This window comes from Bemisia tabaci, chromosome 7 (assembly GCF_918797505.1).
Source record: "Bemisia tabaci chromosome 7, PGI_BMITA_v3".
Lineage (NCBI taxonomy): Eukaryota > Metazoa > Arthropoda > Insecta > Hemiptera > Aleyrodidae > Bemisia > Bemisia tabaci.
The window spans coordinates 29,174,370-29,199,477 of record NC_092799.1 but is presented as its reverse complement, the minus strand read 5'-3'; the positions used below and the strand labels follow the sequence as shown (position 1 = coordinate 29,199,477).

Here is a 25,108-nt window from a genome sequence, read left to right as displayed (position 1 = left end):
TCTATTAGATCCCAGTTTTTTCTTGGTAAAATTACCATTTATGAAATTGGTAATTTTACTGGGCCTTGGTAAAAACGCCAATATTTTTTATCGACTGTGGTAGAATTACCGAGATAAAATGACAAAGTTACCGGGAATTGATTACCAATACAAGTGGTATTCTTACCTGAAAAAAAAAACAGCAAAAATACCAGTTTTTAGGTAAGCTTACCAGTCTGTCTTGGTAAAATTACCAATAATTGGTAAAAAAAAGTGAGATGGTAAAGGTACCAACGGACCGTGGTAAAAACGCCGAGAATTTTTTTCAGTGTGTCTTTCACGGCCAACACGTAAGGTGCAAAATAGTAGCCTCAACCCATAGAAACTTGAGGAGCAGAGCAAAGGTTACTGGCATAATAATGTACCCACATGAACATTAAACATGACATTGTAGAATTGAGAGATGGTCGGGGACCTATTGCATCATTTTCTTTCCTCTAGCGAGGATCCAAGATCCATCCAAGATCAAATCGTGATAACCGATACGGCTCGCTACCGTTGCTCGGTTCCTGCATATTGCGCCAGATGAAAGAGGTCATAAACTTTGATTTTTACGGCGACAGTTGGAATTACATGGGGCAAAGGGGATCACTCCACGGATGATCTTGGCAGTCGAAAGTTTGCATCAGACTGCACGGACGATCTGCTAGAAAAACGCGTATCTTCGTAAGAATTTTCTGATGTTTACGCGGTTTTTGATCGTTTAGTTTACGGCTGCAATCACCTTCGAAAGTAATCACAGTCGTGTTGCGCACGCTAAAATGCCAATTCGTAAGAGGTCACTGACATAAATTCATCGTTATTTCACGAATAAACAAGAGGAAAAGACGTATCAAATTAAGGTATGCAAAGGGAGGGATCATAATGATACCTATGGATGCTTGCGTTTTCTGAACTATTTAGCGAGGACCTATGTCCGATCTAAATTAAAATATTTAACGCAATGTGTATGGAAGTATAGAATTCCCTTGAAAACTAGCAACTGTAACCGTACGTTCTGCTTAAGAAAACTAGAGCGCCTGCGATTTTTTGTGTATGTAACACGCACATCCCACGAACACGAATAGTTGTATCCAGACCTACGTATTGAAAGACCGGAATTGCTCTTAGTTTTTTCGTTTTGTCATAAAAGAACGAGTCACTAACTGCATTCATGCTTTGTCGTTACATGAAGATAGGGCGGTTTTAGTAACTTGATAAACGAAATAAGCGAATTAATTGTAATTATATGAATTTTCGGGCAAAAAATCCGGTCGAGGAAATTGACGTGTCACTTCCTTTTAATTAAGTATAAGATAGGCAAAAACCTTTGATGAATTCCCAAAGTCCACTAAGAATAATCTATCAAAAATGTCCAAAAACTTACTCGAAAGGAAAAAATTAAAATGAAAAATACAAAAACAAACACAAAAAAACCTTGCCAAAAGCAAACAAAAAACCGATTTTGAGATAAATCCCTCGAATGAACTTGAAATCACAAAATCGGTCGAGGATGTCAACTGAAATTTTCCCCCCTTCAATTATGAGCTCTGCAACAAGCGTGACTCGCTTGAACCTTTTCATACACGAGCCGCACGAATTCAGCTCTTCTTCTCTCCTCTCCTTCCGTCCATGGACAGAGGTCCAAAATTTTTCGGATTTACTGACGCGACCGGCTGCGGCTCGATGCTCTCAGTGAATCGGTGCCTTCTTATCCCTGAAGTCGGCTTCAAGTCGGTTGCATGCAGTCGACCCATTTTTCCATAACCACATGTTAGACTTTTTCGAAACATGATTCACCTGAAACATGGATTTTTTTTTAAGGGAGCTTACAATTTGCTTTGGACGGTAGGTAGGTTGAAAGTAATAATTGTTCTTATACTCTATCAGTTAAGTATAGGATACATCATGGATGACATTTCAACGGACACGTTGGGTCCGGAGAAGTGAGGGGATTTCTGAATCGCCAAATTATTAGAGGAATAGTTATAGTGGAGAGAAGTTGAGTCCCCTCACGGAATGAATCCCACTTAAGTCGACAGGTTGTACGTGTTTCCCTCTACCTTTTGTGTCATCTTAGTAATCCACCCATGTTTACGCATCAAGCCGCAGCCGGTCGCGTCAGTAAATCCGAAAAATTTTGGACCTCTGTCCATGGACGGAAGGAGAGGAGAGAAGAAGAGCTGAATTCGTGCGGCTCGTGTATGAAAAGGTTCAAGCGAGTCACGCTTGTTGCAGAGCTCATAATTGAAGGGGGGAAAATTTCAGTTGACATCCTCGACCGATTTTGTGATTTCAAGTTCATTCGAGGGATTTATCTCAAAATCGGTTTTTTGTTTGCTTTTGGCAAGGTTTTTTTGTGTTTGTTTTTGTATTTTTCATTTTAATTTTTTCCTTTCGAGTAAGTTTTTGGACATTTTTGATAGATTATTCTTAGTGGACTTTGGGAATTCATCAAAGGTTTTTGCCTATCTTATACTTAATTAAAAGGAAGTGACACGTCAATTTCCTCGACCGGATTTTTTGCCCGAAAAATGTTTTTGAGGGTTTTTGTAGTTTATATCAGGTCGTTTTTGGGTGGATTTCTTAAAGCGACCTCCTCATCTCCCCTTATAGTCGCTCCTATCCTCGCCAATCAATTTTAGACACAAGATTTATTCAGATGATTTCCTTTGTCCGTTTTTTATTAGTGGTACAATTTTTTTCTTGTAACCTTTGCTATGAGACCTTGTAAAAAAGAAGCATCATTGAAAGATGTCTGGCAAAAGTAACAAGTTCTCGTCTTGCAGCTACTTTCCAGACTTTTTTACTTAGTCACTACTTTGATGCGTGTAAGTTTCAGTGTCATAAAAAAAATTTAAGCAACCTCCTCATCTCCCCTTATAGTTGCTCCTATCCTCACCGACTACCATTGGACAAGACAGTTTATGGATAATTCTTTTTGTCCATTTTAAGAACTAACAGTGAAAGTTTTCTTGAACTTTCTCAGAAAAAAGGCAAATGAAAGCAGCTTTCGGTCTGTTTGCGGCTGCTTTCCAGAATTGGTTTCTTTTTTCTTTTGCCAGTCCTTTCTCCGTAACTGCGACTTTATTCCATGGTAATCGAGAGGAAGTCTGTGTTAAACGGATTAGTATTAATTGGGTTGATAAGACTATAGGGATGCAATCTTTCGGTTTTTTCCCAACATTCAATTACTCCGATGCTACAAACTCTTCTTTCTCATACTTCTCCCTCACGGTTGGAGCTTGGTGTAAATTAAGAGATACGCGGAAGAGCAGCCTTGATTGCTACACCAATCGTAGGATCTTATGCTCTCATCGTCCGCTTCAACGTACTGTCCAGCGGTCTGAATTACAGTTGTGTAGTGTCCAGACTCGATACTCGAACCATGGTGACGGACATTTGCGTGTAATTCGTACCGATCTGCCCCGAGGGTAAGATTTTTTGTCGGAAGCTCTGTCACTTGGAATCTATCATTTTTCACGAAAATACCTTCCTGAATTTCAGTTGTGCGGAGAATTTGAATGGCCAACACATTGCCTGGGTTTCGTACGACTGTGCGGCTAAAACATTTGCCCGAGCATCTTTGGCCATCCGCTGATATATTCTCACAGCGGATGTCATCGTTCGGAGACCAAGCGCTTAGGGCGGAGTAGAGTCCCTGAATATTACTTTGCAATCCTCGTATTGGCATGGAAAGGATGTATTGGGTGGACTCGATAGGTCTGACAGTGCTGCAATCTGCACATTTCAGCTCTAATACCTCTGTGAACTTAGTACTATCCATCAACGCAGCGTTATGGAGAATCAAGTAATCCATGAATTCCCTCGCACATTGCTGCTGAGCGAGCATGAACTTTTCATCCGTTTCGATACGAACGGTATAAGCAGAAAGCAATCCTCTTCGATAGGTATGATAAAGATTTGCAAGGTCTCTCAACGCACTGCGGCTGGGATAGTTTATCAGAGCAGACCTCAGAGGTTCTAAACTTAACAGAGCTTGTAATGTTGCATTAGCGTAACAGGACACTTTACTCCCATTTTCTGGCATGTTTTGAAATCTTGGGAAAGTAGACAAGTCCGATTTCTGGGCGAGGAGAGGAGGAGCATGGGACCTCTTCGGTGCGTCCGAAAGGGGACCGGCAGTGGTTGCATTCGGAGCGACATTTTTACTCCTGGACTCTGTTGAGGCGATTGTAGCGTCCAACTTCAGTCGCTTTCGAGCTGTTTTGTCAGATCTTGTCTGCGGTGGAATTTCCCCACCTCGTTTGGCGACAGCAGAGGGCGCTGGGGGAACAGTCTTGTCCGTAGCATCCTTCACCGGAGCAGGTTTTTTCTGCCTCGGACCAATATTGGATGGGTCCACTCTGCGGTAAAAGAGGAGCTGAGCATCGACAGACCCTTTCGGCCATCTTCCTACAGCGACGTTACAATCGTCGGCTGATATGAATTTCCTGCCAGACACGACAAGAGCATCGCAGTGGCCTGTTTCGAAATTCGGGCCGTGATGGAATAATGCTCCATGCAACCTGTAGCGATGACCACCGACTGTGATAGTGGTCGTCTGAAGCGCCGGTGATCGAAATTTGGTGTTTTTCACAAGCCTTCCGTCAGGTTTCTTTTCCCACAGTGGCATCTCTACGAAGAGTACATCTTGCAGTTTCTGCAACTCCGAGCACTGAACCTCGCTGTTTCTCTTGCAAGTAGAGCATGTTGAGTTCGAAATGGGGGACCAAGAGAGAATATTTTCTAATAATTCCGTGACCTTGTTCTTGTTCTGTCCCGTAGGTGGTAATCGCAGAATGTACTCGTCCAAAATGTCGACGCTCTTGGTGTCGCAGGTCTTGCATTTTTTCTGGATTATCAAAGCGAATTTGCACATCCCTTGCAAGGTTTCACTCCTCTCGACCAAGGCGTGCAAGAAGAGGGAAGGATTTTGCTCCTGTTTCTCGACAAACCGATGCCCCAATTCTTGGCGGATACCTTCGGAGGAAAGCGAAACTTTTTGTTTAAATTGAAATTGCTTGGCGACAGCTCGCAAAGAAGTCATTCCACTTGAGCTCCGCAATGAATTTCGCACAGGCTCGTAGCTGAGTAAGCATTGTAGATTAGCGTTTGCAAAGCTCGAAACACCATCGCTGTTTACGAAGGCTGGCCAATGAGTGGCGGACGCTCCCTTTTTGGGAGTGGGAGAGTTACCGTAAATGTTTGGGGCCTTCGCATTTTTGGGTGCCCATTGATTATCCGGGAGGTGTTTATTTCTGTGCGTAGAGTACTGCATGACCAGATGTTTTAAGTGAGGAGTCATCTGTCGGAGTCTATTGTACTCAGCGATAGCCGCCTTGTGGGCTTTGATTTTCTCTGGATCGAAGTTGATCAAATGTAAGCCTTCCAGGGTTCTGACCCTGGACAGGGCAACGTAAGATTGTCCGGCGCAGAAGATACGATTTCCAATATCTGCGATGACCGTATCCATGGACATCGCCTGGCTTTTATGGATCGTTCCTGCGTAAGAGAGTCTTAGAGGAAATTGTTTTCTATGAACGAATATGCCTGGCTGTAGTTCAAACTTCCCCACTTCGGGCTCCCGCATTTCCAGGGAATCTTGTTCCGTCCGCAAGGTTACAGCTCTGGGGCGCTTGTTCGAATCGACAACTATATTCTGTGCGGCTCCCGTTGTACCATTCACGAAGCCTGTGGGAACATCCATGTTTTTTGTCAGCATGACTTTGGCGTTCTCTTTGATGACAATCAGTTTTTCTAAACCAGCTGTTCGGGTGGCATCTTCCTCCAACTTTTGAAGCTTGGCGAGCGCTCTGTTCTTGTCCGTCAGTTTGCACTCGATCGAGTCTTCAGCGACGAAATGTATCTCTTCTCCCGGTAACTTCGAGAGTGCTTTTCGGTTTAAAACGTTGCACATTGCTTTTTCGGGCATGAGACATAGTCCCTCTTTTTCTTTACTGAGAACAAAAGATGCCAGTTCATCCGCTCTCTCATCGGGATCGGAACTCTTGAAGGAAAACAAGCGACTGCGAAGAGTCTCTTGATTTTCAGCGGTACAAATACCGAGACGTGCGTTGTCCAACAGTTGGCAGAATTCTGGGTTACTTTGTTGCCGCATGTTGATCAGGAGCTCGTCGTAGTCTTTGAAATATTCCGTCCACAAGTTGATGTTGACGCCACCGGAGAAGTGCTTCTTAAACTCTCGATCGGTCATTTTCTGGAAAATGAACCGCCCCTTCACCGGGCTCAGCTGAAGCAAGTCTCCTACGGCTAGTATATTTATGCCGCCGAAGGGAGCTTTTTCGTGACAGTCGTAAATCTCGGACAGTCTCAGGTGTATCATCATGAAATTCATACTCGAGACCATGGAGATTTCATCGATGACTATGAGAACTACGCCCTCCAGTTCTGCTCTCAATATCTCCAGAACATGATCGGAGAGGCGAGTGTATTTCAAGCTGTCGCCGTGCTCTACAGGCAGTTGAAGCAGCCTGTGGACTGTGACTCCTTTGATTTCGGATGCAGCTGCACCAGTAGGTGCCGTCAACGCAATTTTTCTCTTCAATTCCTGCTTGACCCACTGGGTGAGAGCTTTTATCAAATAGGACTTTCCAGTCCCTCCAACACCGGAGACGAATTTCCTCATCGGGTCCTTCGCCTCGTAGTCGTCAGGATTTTTCTCGTGACTCGTGACGTATCGAGACAATCTTCCTTTTATATTCTCGTAGACTCTACGCTGATCAGGGTTCAGCTGCGATTCCAGCCATGCCAAATCGTGCTCGGGCTGTAAATTTGCAGCATCATGGAAGTCTTGCATTGCCCGTTGCGCTTCCACGCGTCTGAATTCCAGTGCCTCAGGACCTAGCAAGTTGTCGTCCGGCAGTTCTGGATTCTCTTCTCCGAACTCTCTACATTTGGCCTCTATGAGTTCGGTTACTGCATCATGGGCAGCGATGATTTCGGAGACCTTTTCATGGTATTTCATTGCCTCCTGAAGGGTGTGTTTTTCAGCGTCGAACGCCTCCGTATAGGTGTCGTACTGACCTTTCAACGCACCGATTCTTCGCCACGGTTTGAATAGCAACAGTAAACTGTAAAAATACTGTTCTGGCTTTTGTTTCGGGTCGCATCTGTAGTGCTGGATGATGTGCGGTCGCTTCCTTTTGCGCACATATTTCTGCCCGTAAGGATAGAAGGTAGGGAGTGGTTCTCTGATCGGTCGACTCTTAACGATGTCCCAATATTTCGCATAATCGTACAAACAGACGTCGTTCATTTCGCACGGTCTGTTCGGATAGTGGGTGTCGATTATACTAGGACAGAACACGTCAACATCGTTAGGATCCATCTTTTCTATCTCTTTTTTCGGCTTCACCCTCCTGCTGCGAAGGATACTGGTATCGACCCATTTGAAAGTTGTATCGGGGTCTGTTCTGTAAAGCGGTATACTCATTAAAGTATCAGCAGCCTCGAAGGCCCCGCACTCGCGGTTCGCCAGAGATCTGAGCCCGTAATTCCACAGACTTCGGTTCACATCTTCGACGCTGGCAATGGAGTCGAAAACGTCCGTCATGTGACTAGTCTCAGCTTTGGTCTGGTACTTGGAGATGTACTTGCCAATTATGGCGGCTTTGTCACCGACGTACTGTAAGTCCATATTGCCCACCCAAACGAGCATAGTGGCAGGGTTATAATCATTGATACGTTCGGCTCCGTTCGCACGAGGCAAATCGTACAGTCTCGAATTCTTGACCAGATTTCTCCTACCAGCTATAGCGGTAGGTGCATCGCGCAGTTCGAAAGTAGACCGAGCGGCGCGAGGGAAATCAAAGCGGCATACTGTTTTAACACCGTTTTTATAAGTCTTTTTCCGCTTGCAGTAATTGTTACAATGGTGTTGCTGGTATTTAGTGACCTTGGCATGTAACGTTGGGAAAGTCTTTTTGTCCGGAATTTCACAAGTAATGTGATCCTGGATGAACTTGGCTACCTCTTCGCTGGAGGACTTGCCCAGCACCGGTGCATCTTTCACCCAAAGGAGGGTATGCCAATGTGGAGCTCCTCTGGTTTGATATTCCCTGCGCCAAACAAAGTGTTCAATGACGCCCAGAGGTCCTCCACCGGGCTCTGCCAAGAAAGCTAGCATAGCCGATAACTTCTGATGATAATACCTACAGACAGGACCTACATCACCTGCGATGAGACCTGCTGCCTGTTTGGTGTTTTTTTCATCTCCGTCGAGTTCTTTCAAGTACGCCTCGAGATCTTTGTCATCGTAGTCTGCCGGTGCCAAAGTGAGGAAGAAAGTGGGCGGCCCATACGTCTCGATCATTGATAAAATTTCACTGTGGGGCTTTTTCCAGTATTCTTCCGTGTTCCGTACTCTACTGAAAACACTCGTCAGGTCCTTACTGAATTCTCCTGCCTCCATTTTCTTCAGAAACTCCGAGGCGGTCATATTACCGTGAACCACATTCAGAACCTGATAAATGCCAGCCGCCAACTCTCGCATGGTGGCTTGATTTAACAGGTAGAAGAGGTATTGCGTGTTTTTCCTGAACTGAGGTTGCCGATGGAACAATTTCGCATGAACGAAATTCGTAAAGTCGACTTGGACCTCTCTGTCCACTTGGAAATAGTTTTTCCCATCGGGGAACAAATCAGGAAAACACATCGCATCCAGCTTGGCACTTCTCGAGTTAACGCTGGGCTCCTGAATTTTTAACATTTGGTACAAATCTTTGGCGCGATGATTTTCTCTCTTACCGTAAATGGGAAAAATAGTGTAAGGAGCATAAAACTCATCCTCTTTGTCCCGCTGGGTAAGCATGGCAGCTATGTTCTGCAACGGTGGCAGCGAATCATTCAGGCGGTGACCAGGTCGGAGAGGTCTTTCTGGACCTGTTTCCTCGGCTTCGGCTCCGACAATCTCGTCACCATCGATTTGGCCTTGCCCAGCGTCAAGGGAGACGTTCGATTCTTCAAGAAAACAAGCAGGCTCATTATTGACTTCTTGATCGGCATCCGCGTCCGGACAAGAAGTGTCTGCCTGCAAGAGAGGTTCTTCTCTGGCAAGTTCGTGATTCAGAGAGTCGCTCCTCTGCGGAGAATCATGATGTTGCGGTGCATCGGTGGAATTATTTATTAAATCCTCTTCAACATTCAAATCCGCAGCAAGGACATCTGCCGCGTTGATTCCTGTTGAGTCGTGAACAGCTCTTTGATTGACGGACTTTTCTGATAGATTCCTTGCGCCATGCTGAATGTTTTGCGGCTCGTCATCAGAGATCTCTGTGTCCAGACTAGCTTCCGACGGTGCAGGTTGTGCCTCATCGGATTCCGAATCGGGCTCATCCGGATCAGAATCTGCATCAGGTTCGTCCGAACCAGAGTCTGGATCAGGCTCGTCCGGATCACATTCGGCATCAGGCTCGTCCGGATCAGATTCTGCGGTTGAGCGATCTCTTCCCGCAGTGCTTTTCGGAGCCGTTTCTGTGTCTGGGAGGTAACGCAATAGCTCCTCAGCCGATTTCGGTATTTCGACTTTCTCGTACAACGGATTATTCTTCTTCAGCCACTGTAAAGCCCTCAAGACGTTAGTGACGTTCACCACGGACTCCCAGACTTTCCTGTTTTTGGTGGGAAGACCTCTCACTAGAATGAACAATTCTTGGTTGGGCAAAGTTGTTTGCCCTGACTCTAAAACTCTTTTAAGGGTAAGTTCTAAGGGCAGCGGCAAATGGAAAGTCCTCCCCACAACCTTGGAGGTTAAGTGGGCCGACGGTATTTTCCGGTTCATTACCGTCCCCGCTTTGACCACAACTTGGAAGGCTTTAACGAGTTGAATGAACATTTTCTCGAAGCTGTTCAAACATCCAATTTCTGGTGGAATCGGAGGAACTTCCATTTGATTGATGGATGCGATCGGAGGTATGGTGTTGTTTTGTATTTTCGAGTGACAGTAGTCACAGATCCAATCGCAACACGCATCTGTTAGTACCGCGTATGCGAAAATCTCCAGCCACGTCTGATTCTCGATCGGCTTCATCTTCTCGACGGACTTTAAACTTCGCAGATGCATGAGCCTCTCGCAGCACAAGCAGTAGTTTCGCGGGAGGTCCTCCATTAATTTCTTATGGGCTTTAAAGCTTTTTTGGAACTTAACTTGGATTTCATCTTCGGAAACGAATTTTTGTCCGCCCACTTCGAACTCTCCGCCTTTTAACTTCGCTGCTTCTGCCACAGCGGCCAACTCGGATACGTTTCCGTTATATAATGCAAAATCAAGGTCGTCAATCTTATGCAAGAGTCGTTTTAGGGTTTGCAACTGACGAAGTAATGATCTTACACGAGGGTAATGAGGCCCCAGGTTCTGCAACACGACGAACGGAGCTCCTTTACCGTCATCGAGTCTGCAGGATAGCGTATGGCCTGATTTAATAGGGCTCTCAACGCACACTCTATTGGAGCAATCATTCATACTCACGATAAAAAGGACTATTGCCTTTAAAACGACAGACTGAGATAGTTCGGAAAGTATTTTCTTCACTTTATTTGTCGCATCTGCCTCGTTCACTTTACAGACATCACTTTCGCAAGGCCACTTATGAGATTTCCGCGCATTTTCCCAGTATCGAAAGACATTTTGAACAACGCCTTCGTTATCGAAAATGAGGGGACCACGAGCTGAAGGGATGGCCTTGTAAGAGAGCTCATTAAAATAACTCTCAGTGAACGAGGTATGTTGTTTGGGGCCCAAAATGGCGGCACAACAATCGTCTTCTTTCGAGAGATTTCTAGCGATGGTGAGTCGAGTATCGCATTCAGACACCAACTCTTTATGAACACTTTTGAACTGAGCGAGTAACCTTTTACGATGGATCATACACCATTTAACCAAGGTCTCGGCTTCCATCGCTGCGCTTACTTGAGAGCCCTTTAAACGAGAAGAGATATTTTTTTCTATCATACCCTCGGGAGATTGGAGTATGAAGACATTCCTTCTTAATTTACCTCTGGAGTAAACTTTGAAACTTTTGAAAGTTTTATTGAAAATCGGTCGGTTAATCCTGGCTTTCGGTACATTCCTCCGGAACGTAGAGGGCCTCGAAAGTCGGGCTGCTAGCCTTGAAGGATGATTCCTCTTTGAAACCGAAAGTGGCTGCTCACCGATCCTGTCAATCGAACAAGTCTGGACAGGCCCTGGTCGAGGTGCAGAGGAGTCAGGATTCTCGATATTCTTTTCCACCTCCTCTTGAGCGGTGGTATTTCCTACTCTTATCGGTGGAAAGTTATTTTGATTCGGAAGATCATCTTCAGGCGGTGGAGCAGCATTTTTACGCATGGATGCACCGTTACCTTTAGATGAAATTCTTCCTTTTTTCTTTCTACCAAGAGAAGATGATTTCTGCTTGGAGCTACGCTTTTTTTTATTCTTATCATCGTTGTAGCGTCTGAGAAGCCCTGCACTGGAAAATGCTTCCGACACATTTTTGGCAACTTCCTTGCGAATCAGAGCGTACTGCTTTTTGTACCACCGACTTTTTCTGGCTCCCCAGAAATGCAGTTTTCGCTTTCTTTTTGTTGGCACCGGAGAATCAACTCCAATAGAGAGAGATTCATTTCGAGCTACAGTTTCAGATTCACTTTCTGAAGTGGAAAGTGAATGTTCTGCAGCATATGACTCGATGAACTCTTGTGCGCTGAGGTCTTGGCTGAGAGCGACAGCCTCAACCCCAGAATCCATAGATAAGTCCGTACCGGAAAGTTGGACTACTAAATCATTTTCATGCTGATTTAGTAGGTCACAGCTTTCGGAATTGGACAACCTAGGTTTTTTCTTCCGGGGAGATGCTACGGTGACGCAATCAAAGAGTTCATGGCTGGAAGTAACAGCCTCATCTTCAGAATGCATAGATATTTCTGGGCTGGAAAGTTCGACAAGAAAATCATTTTCTTGCTGACTTAGTTCATCGTACCAATCGGTATTTGTTAACCTAGGTCTCTTTGCCGGAGGAGATGATACAACCGAGCCTTCTTCGTTACCATCGGCAGGCACAGAGAGAGAGTCTGCTGAGGGAACGGCTCGGACTCGAATACCCCGATATTCTCCTCCTATCCGCGTTCTTATTTTCTTCATGAATCGACAGATAGGAGTAAGAGGCTCTAAACTAAGATGCTCTTGACCACTCTCCGTATGAGGAGGTGCATGGGGTACATTGACAATGTCACACATGGTGGAAGCACGAGGAGCCTGGGGTTGAACATAAGACCCAGAAATTGGGTGGCTGCTCAACTGATCCTGGAGGCAAACAGACGCCAAATCAGGAGAACAGTTGTAGTTGAGGTTTTGACTGACCTGAGTTTCTGGACAGATCATTGGAGGAGAATCTCTCGGCTCCCCAGCAAGAGAGTGACTACGAGTCAACTTTAGGAGATGAGGCGTGGCCTTCTCACTCAAAATTGAATCATGACAAGTACGGTCATTATTAACGTTAGTTTCATGTCCAAAATGGAGTGGTATTTCGTGAGGACACAAACCATTATCTGATATGTTGTCATCTGCAATTTCTGGAAGGCTGACATATCCAAATTTAGCACCAGAGGCTCCTTCCAAATCGCAGGATGGTGAATCATCTTCCCGTTCAGGCTGATTTTCGCCTTCGGTAGGATCACATTTTGAAAGAGCCTTTCGTACTTTATCGTAGGCTCTTTTTCTAAAGGATTTTTCAATAGTCTTTTCATCAATTCCCTGAATTAACAAAGAGGTTGAAAGAGTATTGCAATCCTGATCGTTAGTACCTGTAGGAAACACAACATCAGATCGCTTAGCAGCATGCTGTGCCTTCCGCTTGGCTTTCAATCGTCGAGCTTTGCTTGGCATTGCAATAAGTGTTAACTACCAAAATATAAGAGGTAGTGGGTGTAAAGAGCAGGAAACTCAAATTACACAAGTACGGATAATCTGCATAAAGAGTGAAACTCAACTTATGCGATGAGAGATAATGCGTATGAAGAGCGAACTCAACTTATACGATTAGAAATTATTTGCATAAAGAGCGAACTCAACTTATGCAATAAGAACTGGTGAGTGTAAGGAGCAAGAAACTCAAATTACACAAGTGCAGATATTTTGCATAAAGAGTGAAACTCAAATTATGCGACAGGAGATTCTACGTATAAAGAGTGCAATACTCAGCTTATACGATTTCAAAATATTTGCATGAAGAGCGAACTCAACTTATGCGATAAGAACTGGTGAGTGTAAGGAGCAAGAAACTCAAATTACACAAGTGCAGATATTTTGCATAAAGAGTGAAACTCAAATTATGCGACAGGAGATTCTGCGTATAAAGAGTGCAATACTCAGCTTATACGATTTCAAAATATTTGCATAAAGAGCGAACTCAACTTATGCGATAAGAACTGGTGAGTGTAAGGAGCAAGAAACTCAAATTACACAAGTGCAGGTATTTTGCATAAAGAGTGAAACTCTTCTTATGCGACAAGAGATTCTACGTATAAAGAGTGCAATACTCAACTTATACGATTTCAAAATATTTGCATAAAGAGCGAACTCAACTTATGCGATAAGAACTGGTGAGTGTAAGGAGCAAGAAACTCAAATTACACAAGTGCAGGTATTTTGCATAAAGAGTGAAACTCAAATTATGCGACAGGAGATTCTACGTATAAAGAGTGCAATACTCAGCTTATACGATTTCAAAATATTTGCATGAAGAGCGAACTCAACTTATGCGATAAGAACTGGTGAGTGTAAGGAGCAAGAAACTCAAATTACACAAGTGCAGATATTTTGCATAAAGAGTGAAACTCAAATTATGCGACAGAGATTCTGCGTATAAAGAGTGCAATACTCAGCTTATACGATTTCAAAATATTTGCATAAAGAGCGAACTCAACTTATGCGATAAGAACTGGTGAGTGTAAGGAGCAAGAAACTCAAATTACACAAGTGCAGGTATTTTGCATAAAGAGTGAAACTCTTCTTATGCGACAAGAGATTCTACGTATAAAGAGTGCAATACTCAACTTATACGATTTCAAAATATTTGCATAAAGAGCGAACTCAACTTATGCGATAAGAACTGGTGAGTGTAAGGAGCAAGAAACTCAAATTACACAAGTGCAGGTATTTTGCATAAAGAGTGAAACTCTTCTTATGCGACAAGAGATTCTACGTATAAAGAGTGCAATACTCAACTTATACGATTTCAAAATATTTGCATAAAGAGCGAACTCAACTTATGCGATAAGAACTGGTGAGTGTAAGGAGCAAGAAACTCAAATTACACAAGTGCAGGTATTTTGCATAAGGAGTGAAACTCTTCTTATGCAACAAGAGATTCTACGTATAAAGAGTGCAATACTCAACTTATACGATTTCAAAATATTTGCATAAAGAGCGAACTCAACTTATGCGATAAGAACTGGTGAGTGTAAGGAGCAAGAAACTCAAATTACACAAGCGCAGGTATTTTGCATAAAGAGTGAAACTCTTCTTATGGGACAAGATAAAAAGCGCAGTATAGAGAGAAAGGTCTCAACTTATACCATAGCAAAATATGTGTATAAAGAGTAAAACTCAACTTGTGGGATCTTGCCCACAAATGGATTGGCACAAAGAAGAGAGTCTTAACTCATATAAAGTAGGAAAAATAGGTTTCTTTTCCAGAGAAACGAGGAGACACGTTATCCAAGTGTTAGAAAAGGGACTTGGAAAGTTGAGTGTACTTCCTCTCTCAAGCAAAATATGGAATGTAATAAAGCTTAGATATTTTACCTAATTAACGAAGGCACAAATAATTAATAGATCACTAATAGAATTAATAGACTAGAAAGAAATGGCACAGTGACACAGTGTTCACTCAAACTTCACTAGAAGGAGATGGAATGAGGAAAATATGATGAAATCAACGTGTCGTTTTATCTTATATGACAAAACGATAATAAAAAAAGTACGAACACCGTTTGAAATGCACCAACAAGAGTAGATTTTTCTTTATTTAAATCAAAATTGGTTAAAATGATTTTTCTTTGTGTGAAAATGAAAATGGATATAATCTTAAAATCAGTGATCTGAGTGATCAGGTTATGTTTTGTTCCTGTTGTTGGTTTCTATTTGCTGTCTTGTTCGTTCCGCGGTTCAACAATGGGTTCAACAGAGGAAACGTAAAAAAAGGAGCCAATCAGAAATTGATTTCGAAAGACGCTACTCTAGTTAGGACGACTCGAGTGTTCATTGGTTGACGAGAAACTACGTCATTAACAAGGTGGCAACCACAATCGATTTTTCACTGAAAGATGTGTAATAATTGATCAAACGTTTACAGAACTGCTGTTGATCTACATAATGTAAATAATGAATAATAATGTAATCATCGTAATTTTTATTTAAAAAAAAGACGCCAGATTAAAGATCAGGGGGAAAGGAGCCCCTTGAACCTATGTGTCGCGGATAGTGTGTTCCGTTGGTTGGAAAAAGTTATGTTGGTACCAAGTCGTGAGCTGTCTACGTCATTTTCGTTTTGGCGGACTCTGAATGTGATGATCGTGGAATTTTGAGTCCTTATTTTTACTGAACTTCAGACAGTGGGAAACGCACACAGAACTGTTGTCAAATTAAATGATGTTTCTAATTATTAATAATGGAACTATCGTGATCTTTTTATCCAAAGGATTGACGCCAGATCACGGATCGGTTGGGAACAATTAAATCTATGAATCGCTGCGTTGCAGCTAGTGTCTTTTGTCCACCCAATAACAAAAAATTATGTTGGTACCTGCACTTGGTATAAAGATTGACAACTGACTTGACCTATTTAATTTATTATCTTATGTGTTCTTAATGCAGTGAATAAGTCTGGAGATCTAAGTATTGGCATGAGTTCATTAGAAAAAAAGGCTCATCTGAATGTGAGAGGCCAAAGCGGTACTTACGGTCACCATACCTGGGTTCGTAGGCTCACCCTCGTACCTACTGAGACGGCAATCTCCATCTCTTGATCGGAGGATATGCCGCACCTAGTTGGTAAGAGTGGAGAGGCATTTATGATTACATTGATACCATGGGGTCTAATTGTATTTAGCCTTGATTAACACGATCACACTTATTCCAATGGAACTAGGCAGGAACACGTACCTACGAATCTTACTACTGTAGTCCTCGTAACAGATAAGCAATTTATTCCGTTACGCTTTTGAACAGAGGAAGAATGGACGCACCCATTTCACACAGTAATCGATGCAAGAAAATGAAGCCTTCATTGTATTTATATCATCAACTTATGAAATTATGAGAATAAAACGGGTACATACCTTTCATTAAAGACCTTGTTATACATTGTTGGGCAAAATGAAGTTTCTAACAACTCCTGACGCAAAATCAAAGAGACTCAGAAGAAACCAATTTGAGCAAATGCTCACAGTCAAAGACCTTTGATTATGTGACATTAAGTTGACCTATGATTGAACTGTTCCGAAAAGGGATGGAATTGTGCCTCACATACTCAGGTTCGCAAGCCACGCGTAACAAGAACGGTAGAAGAGATAGGAGGATTCCAAGATAAATCATGAAGGAAACATGTTCTTAATGTAAATAACATACACTTCAGAGAAGCATAATCACTCCAGTGCACATAGGTTGATGGCAAGATATAGAGCGAATAAATTTTGGTCGACGTTCAGTGACAGTCGCATGTGAAGGCCGAGGCTCATATTCCAGTAATTTTTAGACTTTAGTAGTGAGAATACATTCTGTGATGTAAATGCTGCTTCCTTTGGAGAGTTTGGCACAATTTCGGTGTAATTTCGTTAACATAATTTACCTGAATTACATCTATCGCTTAGGTCAGGTACTGACATCAACAAGACGACATAACCTCACTTAAAAATTTGTCACATTTTCGTTCAATAAAATAAAGATACCACTTGAACATTTTAAGAGAAACTAAGGTAATAGAATATCGGGCTCCAGTAGAACACGTGAGACGTAATAATATGAGTATGTAAATATAGTAGTTAGCATCTACAAAGAATTAAACTCTTATCCAAATTAGGTAAATCTATTCACAACTAGTTAAAGTAAAGAGGTTGGTAACGACCGACCAGAAATCACTTGAGATTTTTAAGAAACCAATGAAGTAGTGTATCGGGATAAAAGTGGGCGTAATAATATAAGTGTGTAATATTAGTTAGGATCTAAAATGAATTGAACTTTTAAATTAAATCTGTTCATTATTCACAAATAAATACAGTAGATGGAGGTTGATAACGACGACAGGAATTTCGTTCCCGAAACTCGGACGAACCTGAACAGAATGAACCAATGGCGTTGAACCATTATATTACTGGTTTTTTTCTAAATTCAAAAATTATAGCTAAAATTTTGAAGGATGTAAGCGGATGCTGGATTATCCGTGAGATAAAGCGCTTTTTTATGTGGCAAAATGAAATCCTCACATCTTCACGGAGTGCCCTTTACATAGGCTCCATTACAATCTGCGGCCGGGTAAGCGAGAAATCTGTTGTTAAAGATGGTCATGACGGGCAGTTTAGTCGTATTTTCCGTAATTTCTCTTTTGGTTCACTAGGAATGTTAGAAAACTGTAAAAACCCATGGACACGGTAACATGACGATTCTTTAGGTACCCACTTTTATGGGTCTAAGGTTTACCGTTATCGCGGAATTTGAGTGACTTTCTCAGGACCCTGGATTCTTGAAATTCAAATTTCCCGGCAAAGTAAAAAGTAAAATTTTCCTTGTTTTGGGTCATTAAGTGCTTATAACTTTTTGAAAACTCGATGGATCTTAATGAAACCCTTAAACGCCATCCGGCTAACTTAGCTGCGTCCATAGACACCAAGATCGTTGGAATCCGTGCCGCCGTTTGCTCTGAATTCCATTCTAAATCGAATCAATTTTCAGATTAAGGGAGTTGCCTGTGACTAAGAGTGTCGGCCACCCGTTTGTTATCGGGACTTTAGTAGGACGTCATTTTCCTCGACCGGGGGTGGCTACCGCCACTCTTGATAAAATGGAGACTTTTCATGCGGCAGTTACTCATCTGACTTTAACCGGAATTTTACAAGTGACTTTCTTCTGAATCATCTCATTTCATATAATATTCGGAGATTTGTAAAAATAGTTTGTTCTGGTTTTTTGACAATAAAATAGTCTGAAACCCGAATCACAACCACCAAGAAAAATTCATGGCTATGGTATCTTAACATCACCTCGTCGGAAATCAATTTGTTCGTTTCAAATTTTTATATTTAGTTTTGGTCCACACACGTACGACAGAAAGTACATAAATAACACGCTTGAGAGGCAAGCATTCAGCTTACAGGGTGAATATCATCATCATCTGCAGTATTTCATTGCTTCCTTACTTAATCGCAAATCTATCACCGGCGTCAGGCCGGACTCTGCGAAAAGGTTAACTATACCTGCCCATCCAAGAAGAAGGGCACATGGATCAGTCAGTTTTAAAGTTTGACACGTCCAAAAAGTCGAATTTTACGGGAGAAAAAGTAACGTGTAATTAATGGACTGAGTATCGAAAGATTGTCGGTAAGGTCATTCAATGTTTCTCAGAGTATGTGGAGTGAGTCATGACCTTTTTTTGACAATCCTGTGTAGATAGCATTGAATTTATGAGGAAATGAACTTTTGATATATTGGGTTTTTGCACCGTATGATCTGGAACGGCAATTTGGGTTTTAAAAATAGATAATTCAATCTTCATTTTTTCAAGGTGTGCAGATGAAGCTTTGACAACCCTGCTTAATTTATAATAACCGCAAGGGCTGCTTTAATTGTGGAAAAGGTTTTTACATGGAATTAGCTGAGGAGGTGATTTGATTTCAAAATGGCATTCAACATGCGGAGTCAATACTAAATCTTCGCGTAGACAACCAGAGCGTTTTAATAAAGACAAGTTTTTATAAAATGCCTCATTTTTCCAGTGGCGTGGCGTGAATAATCGATTATCGATATCTCGCCATTTGAAACTATGGTAAAGAATCGATTACTAAGGTGTTCGCTACGAACACCCTGATAATCGATCTTTTTTCATAGGTTTAAATGGCATAACAATCGATATATCGCAGTTCACGCCACGCCACTGCATTTTTCCAATTTTTTCTTTCGATTTGCTTGCAGTACCTAGTAATGAATGCAGGATTGCACAGATCACAAATCCCAGCAAAGTAGTCGGGCGGTCGAAAGTGTACCTACTCCCGTAGCCGCACAGATATTTTCGCACGTCATTTGCTTTATCGATGTTGTGCGTTTAAATGGTAGTTTGAAATGCGCAACTTTAAACTTTTTTTTTTTTGAGGTCTAATACAGTGGAAATCGGATATTACGACATCGCTTATAACGACATATCGGTACCTGCAATCTGGATAGCAGTGGCGTGGCCTGAACTGCGATACATCGATTGTTATGCCATTTAAACACATGGAAAAGGATCGATAAACGGGGTGTTTGCAGCGAACACCTTAATTATCGATTCCTTACCATAGGTTTAAAAGGCATAACAATCAATACATCGCAATTCACGCCACGCCACTGCTGGATAGGCCCTCGGCTGAGATCCCATTTATTCAATATACTTGAGCATCGGTTATGGCGACAATCGGATTAAACGACCTTTGGCCGGTCCCTAGAAGGTCGTTGTATCGATTTCCACTGTATTCATGAAAAAATCGGGAGAAATTCTTATGAGGTACCTATGTGCAACCGTGCTCTCTCTGCGTTTCAAAAATTTAAGAATTATCGAACAAGCTCATTCAGAGATATGCCGTTTAAGAGATGATTCTGGGTCTAAGTTCAATGATAATGAAGGGCCATGGTCATGGTAAGTCTTGTAGCTGTCTGAATATTCCGGCGAAATTGAAACGAAGTTTATCAATGAGGTGCGAGGCAAGTGTTTGGTAGCCTCTTATGAAGCTGCATGACTCCACTATTCGACTCTAAACTGTGCTGCCCCCATGCTGTGTGAAACACGACGTGAGTAAATGAAGATTCGGTCTAATACAAATTAATTAGCTTATACCCACTCATGCTGGTAAGTGAGTGACAAAACGACTATCAGAGGAAGTTCGCATTCCACACGGCGAAAACATTTCTGAGGTCACTCTATTGACCTTTAGTCAAGGAGTATCGTTAAAAGGATTATAAATAAACTTATGCGCTATTAAATTTGTTTAAATTGTTTTCGTAACCTTTTTCTCAGTGCTGGTAACTAACGAATCAACAAACGCACTTTAAAAAGCTTCCCCACAAATGATGAGATATTTTTAACATTTTTAAATTATTTCAAAGACTCGGGACTGCATTTTCTGTTGTGATTCTCTGCAGCTTTATGTCGGATGTTGATATACTTGACTTCCCGGATTGTTGTCCTATTAAGTATGTAGAATAATAGATTAAAGACAGTAAATTTCACATTCAAATAGATGACACCTTTATTCAAGGCTCCTGGGTCAAGGGAATGTGTGATACGAGAGCGTTCAAATAGATGACACTAACCTACCGAACAGTGAGTAGGTATTAAGGTTAAAACAAGGAAGAAATATTAATTTTGCTTATTTAATCTACAGAAAATGAAGGGTGAAATCGCCAATCTCCTCGAACTGCAACTGTTTCAATTGAACCTATTTCTATTCATGACAGCAAAGAAAATTAAAAGCCTCTTTTTTTATTTGTTTGAAAAAAAAAGTGAAAAGGTTTAGTAAAAAAAATTGATGAAAGGTTCTTTAACTTAATAAACAATGAAGGGCCTCTGAATGGACCATATGGAGCTATGTCCCTACTAATGCATTTTAAGTGTTCCTTTGGTAAAACTGAACGTACTGCATTAGGAAACTCGCCCGCTTTCGGAGGAAAACGAAATGTTCGGTTAATCAAAACCAAATTCGTCAATAATTAGCTAAAGAACTAATTAGTATTCATGGAGGCAGTGAATTTGACTCACCTGTCGGCAGCCATACCAAATAAAACATTTCCAAGAAGGACGCCGAACATGAAGGTTGATTGTGCCACATTGGAGAGCTGACTTCGTTCGCATACCAAATCCCACTGTCAAACAAACCAAACGAAATAATGTCATCGGTGCATTGATTTCCGGTCACATTTTATCGAGGTATTCATGTAGGCTTAACGGTCAAAGAAGATATTTTTTTAAACACCTTACCTAGGTAGACAGTGAATGACTGACCGGATTGAACTACAATCAGCCTTACTACTGATCAGTGGCGATTATAGAAAACTGGCAACTTTGTTTTTCCTTCATTTAAATGTATATTAAACAATCGATTCTAGGTGAGGCAGGTAGTCTCACCTGAAATCGATAAATTAAATGAATTTAAATGAAGTAGTAACTGTGTTGCCAACTTGCTGGAATCGCATCTAGTGCAATGGAACAAATCATGCATCTATTTCGTGAGTAGAAAGTAGGCTGTTATTGCCCGATTTGGTTCTTCAAAAAGCTTGTGTCGAATTTATGATTTTTTTTTGCAAATAAGTCGATCAGAAAAATCCACAAATCTTAATGAATACACCTAGCTTTCGTTCCTTTTTTTGAAATTAAGTATTAAATTATGTCTCATCCTTGTTCCTGCGACGTAAGTCCAAACTGTCAACGCATGTACGTTAATATTTTGACCAGATTGGGATCGACACTTTCGGGCGTTTCCTTCCCTTGCATTTTTAGAAGCGTATGCACTGACGTGTGGGACTTATCTGCTTTGCTGGGGGCCAACGTCGTATGAACACTCCAAGTTACCAATTTTTTCTGATATAGTAAGAATTTTCTTAAAAATTTGTGAGATTTTCTCTTCCATCCCTGAGAGTTTTCTTCGCAATTCGATGAAAAAACTCCCAAGGTATTGAAGAAAAATCAAACTCTGTAATATAAAATCATGAGGGTAGCGTGTCACGCTGGGGTGTTACGCTGAGGGTGTCACGCTAATCATGACACAAACTGGTTTCTCCACCGCCCGTGCATGTCTTTATTGCCGAAGCATTGTTATCACTTTTAGTCACGGGTATAGCTTTACGTTACGTCTTCAAGAAATAAGTAAGGTAAAATGATTCGAATAATTTTATTCACAATGAAGTTTGGCCAGAAATTCTTGATTTATAAATGTATTTTTTCCACATGTTAGAGGCGCGAAGCGGCCAGGGGGCGTAACCCCTGGTATTCATAGAAATTCTACAAAATGATTGCTTTATCGTACGAAATTTAGCAACACTGGAAAGTTCACTTGACAATTTTTTTTAAAAGGACGGCAGCAATACTGCCATACTGAGGGAAAACGCCGCATGAGCCTTAAGGCGTTGCCAAATTTCTTTTGACCAAACACGAATTTCCTGGTAAACTTATGAACATTTTCCTTCCAATTTTTCAGATATTTTTATTCGCAATTTCACCTGAAGTTCCTGAAAATTTCAAGGAAAAAAATTTCATAACCTCCTTCAAAAATAAACATATTATATACGGAAATTTGGCAACTCTCGAATGTTCATACGACGTTCTTCCTTATCACGGCAGAATAGGCTCGGCGCGACCGCCTTTGACAAAAGTCTTGTGTGGGTGTGGAGTGAGGGGAGGAGGAGAGGGGTCCAGCACGCGACGAGGAGGACATGGCGGTGCTCTACATCCTGTCCCATTTCCGGCGGTAAAGCGATCATTACCGGAGCGGCTGGACGCTATTAATCTCATCATCATTATGCATGCCCGAGTATCTGCTCTAAATCCAGACGCATCCTCCGATTCGCGCTCTTCCCACTGCACTGGTCTCTACCGATTCGCCGCTGTACTTCAATCGGTCCGCATAAAGCCACGGTCTCATAGAGTGCCTATATTGAGAGAGTATGGCCACTGGCCCCATGGAGAGGCTTAGGACCCAAAAATGGCGGTGCTTTGTTTTGGTTTTTGTGGATGAGAGGGGGGTCATTGCCAACTTTTGACGGTTATCACCAACCGCACTTGCTGCCAACCTTACTACATCTAAGATAATTTTTCTCAAAAATTGCACACGATTAGCCTTAAAAATATGTAAAGATGTCGCAATACTGCATTTGAGTAAATTTCTCGTCACGATAAGCAAAGAAAACTAGATTTTGAGTCATTTTGCATTACATTAATTTATGGCGTCCGCCATTTTTGGGTCCTAAGGGCTTCATTCAGCCTAAGATGGCTGAGCCAATCAGAGGCGGTACCATACTCTCTCAATATAGGTACTCTACGGTCTCATAGAACGCGGGCGCACAGTGGACCGAGTCATTAGGATAAGTCGTACAAAAATTTGAAACTTTAAACGTTCATAACTACGTTTATAAAAAAATTTGAGGCTTTGAAAGTGGTTGCATTGGTTTTCTCGTAAAATTTTCTTCTAGAATCACCCCTTACAATGTAAAATGTGATAAAAATAAACGTCAAAATTTGAAGTTTCGGTCAAAAGTTTCATATTCGACCTCCTGATGGACTCGACTCCACTATGCTGCCGTGCTATGGAAGAACGCCGTATGAACATTTTAGAGTTGTCAAATTTCCTTCGATGCAAGGTTTATTTTTGAGGAAAATTATGAATATTTTTCCTTGAAATTTTTAGGAGCTTTAGGTTAAATCGCGAACAAAATTATTTGAAAAATCGGAAAATTTTTTTTTTCATAAGTTTACCAGGAAATTCGTGTTTTATCAAAGGAAATCTGGCAACGCCTGAAGGTTTATACGGCGTTTTTCCTTAGCATGGCAGTATGGGGCGGCACGAACTCGACCGCGCGAAAGATTCGCACGACGGGTGCGATGATTTAAAAACCGTCCGTTGCTGAAGAGGTACTGACGACGCGCAATCGCGCATTGCACTTTCAGTGGCAACAGTCAGATTTCAAACTTTCAAAGAATTATACCCGGTCGCTCGAATCTGTTGCACCGGTTGACTTTGTGCCGCATTCGCTTTGTGGGACCGTGCCTTCAGCTATGGGCAGGATTTCCTGCACCATCGATTCACATGTATGATTTGAAGTGATTCAACTCGGGATCCACGGCCGACATCGAACTAGCCCGGGTGTATCGCATAAATTAGGTCAAAAGTTGAAGAAAAAATAAAAAGGACTTGTCAACGATTGCCACTGCAATCGGATTTTGTATTAAGGTTGTGTGTCTCAGCGATCTTTGTTTCATTTGTGTCTGGTTTGGAGGGACCTGTTGATCACATTTCTGTTAACATAAAGTGCATCATGCAGTATGCAGGGCCGGATTTACCTACTTGCCGCCCATGGGCCGCCTCTATTTTGCCGCCCCTTTTCATTCGTTTTGAAACATCGATACAAACCATCAAGTGAACGAGCCAGAGGAGGAGGGGTGCATAATACGCGTTTACTCGCATTTGGCTTATGTTTTGTGTAAACCCTGTCACCACTAGCAAAAGTTCACGGAACTTTGCGCGAAAATTAAGTTCTGTAAACCTATCCCTGTGTGGACAAGGCCTTACATTAATGAGAAAAGAACGACAAAATTATGAAAGAATAAACATGAATGTGGTTTAATGATTTTAATTTCCGCCACCGCGCTGTGTTTGGCGCAATGCGTGAAGTATCCGCACAGTCTTGAAGGCGCTATGCGTTTCACGCGCCGACCGCTGCTGACCACACTATTTTTGACGCAATGCGTGAAGTATTCATGCATTCTTGTAGGCACTATGAGTTTCACGCCAACGCCAACCGCTCCTGTCCGCACTACGTTTGACGCAATGCGTAAAATATCCGTGGAGTTGTAGGCGCTAACATGTGTTTAACAAGCACAGTGGAGAAAAGTTTCCCGGATCTGGAGTCCAGACTCTTACAAAATTTGACAAAAGAAATACTCTTGATTTGATCGGAGTTTCGCTTGAATCAAAAGGAATTCCGCTTGGATTAAGAGACTTGACTCTCAATCTAAGCAAAATTCCGATCGAATTAAGAGAAGTTTTTCTCGTCAAATGTTTTAAGAGTCTTTGAATCTAGAGGACTTTCGTTTCCAATGCAATGGTCGTTTTCCTCCACGTGCATCCAAAA

The 25,108-nt window shown here is 42.0% G+C and overlaps 2 protein-coding genes across 4 annotated transcripts in view; both read right to left on the bottom strand.

The window, feature by feature from the left end:
• The window catches only part of LOC109042933 (organic cation transporter protein), a 58,254-nt gene that overhangs the window by 24,225 nt on the left and 8,921 nt on the right, over nt 1-25,108 (bottom strand). For all 3 annotated transcript variants that reach the window (XM_019059929.2, XM_019059937.2, XM_072302947.1), the window contains one exon: nt 21,024-21,127. In XM_019059929.2, coding sequence (XP_018915474.2) covers nt 21,024-21,127 — 104 coding nt within the window. The remainder of the gene's footprint in view (nt 1-21,023; nt 21,128-25,108) is intronic.
• On the bottom strand, nt 3,176-18,087 carry LOC140225157 (uncharacterized). The gene has a single exon (XM_072302946.1). It carries the CDS (start codon nt 12,902-12,904, stop codon nt 3,251-3,253), a length of 9,654 nt encoding a protein of 3,217 aa, XP_072159047.1. The 5' UTR covers nt 12,905-18,087; the 3' UTR covers nt 3,176-3,250.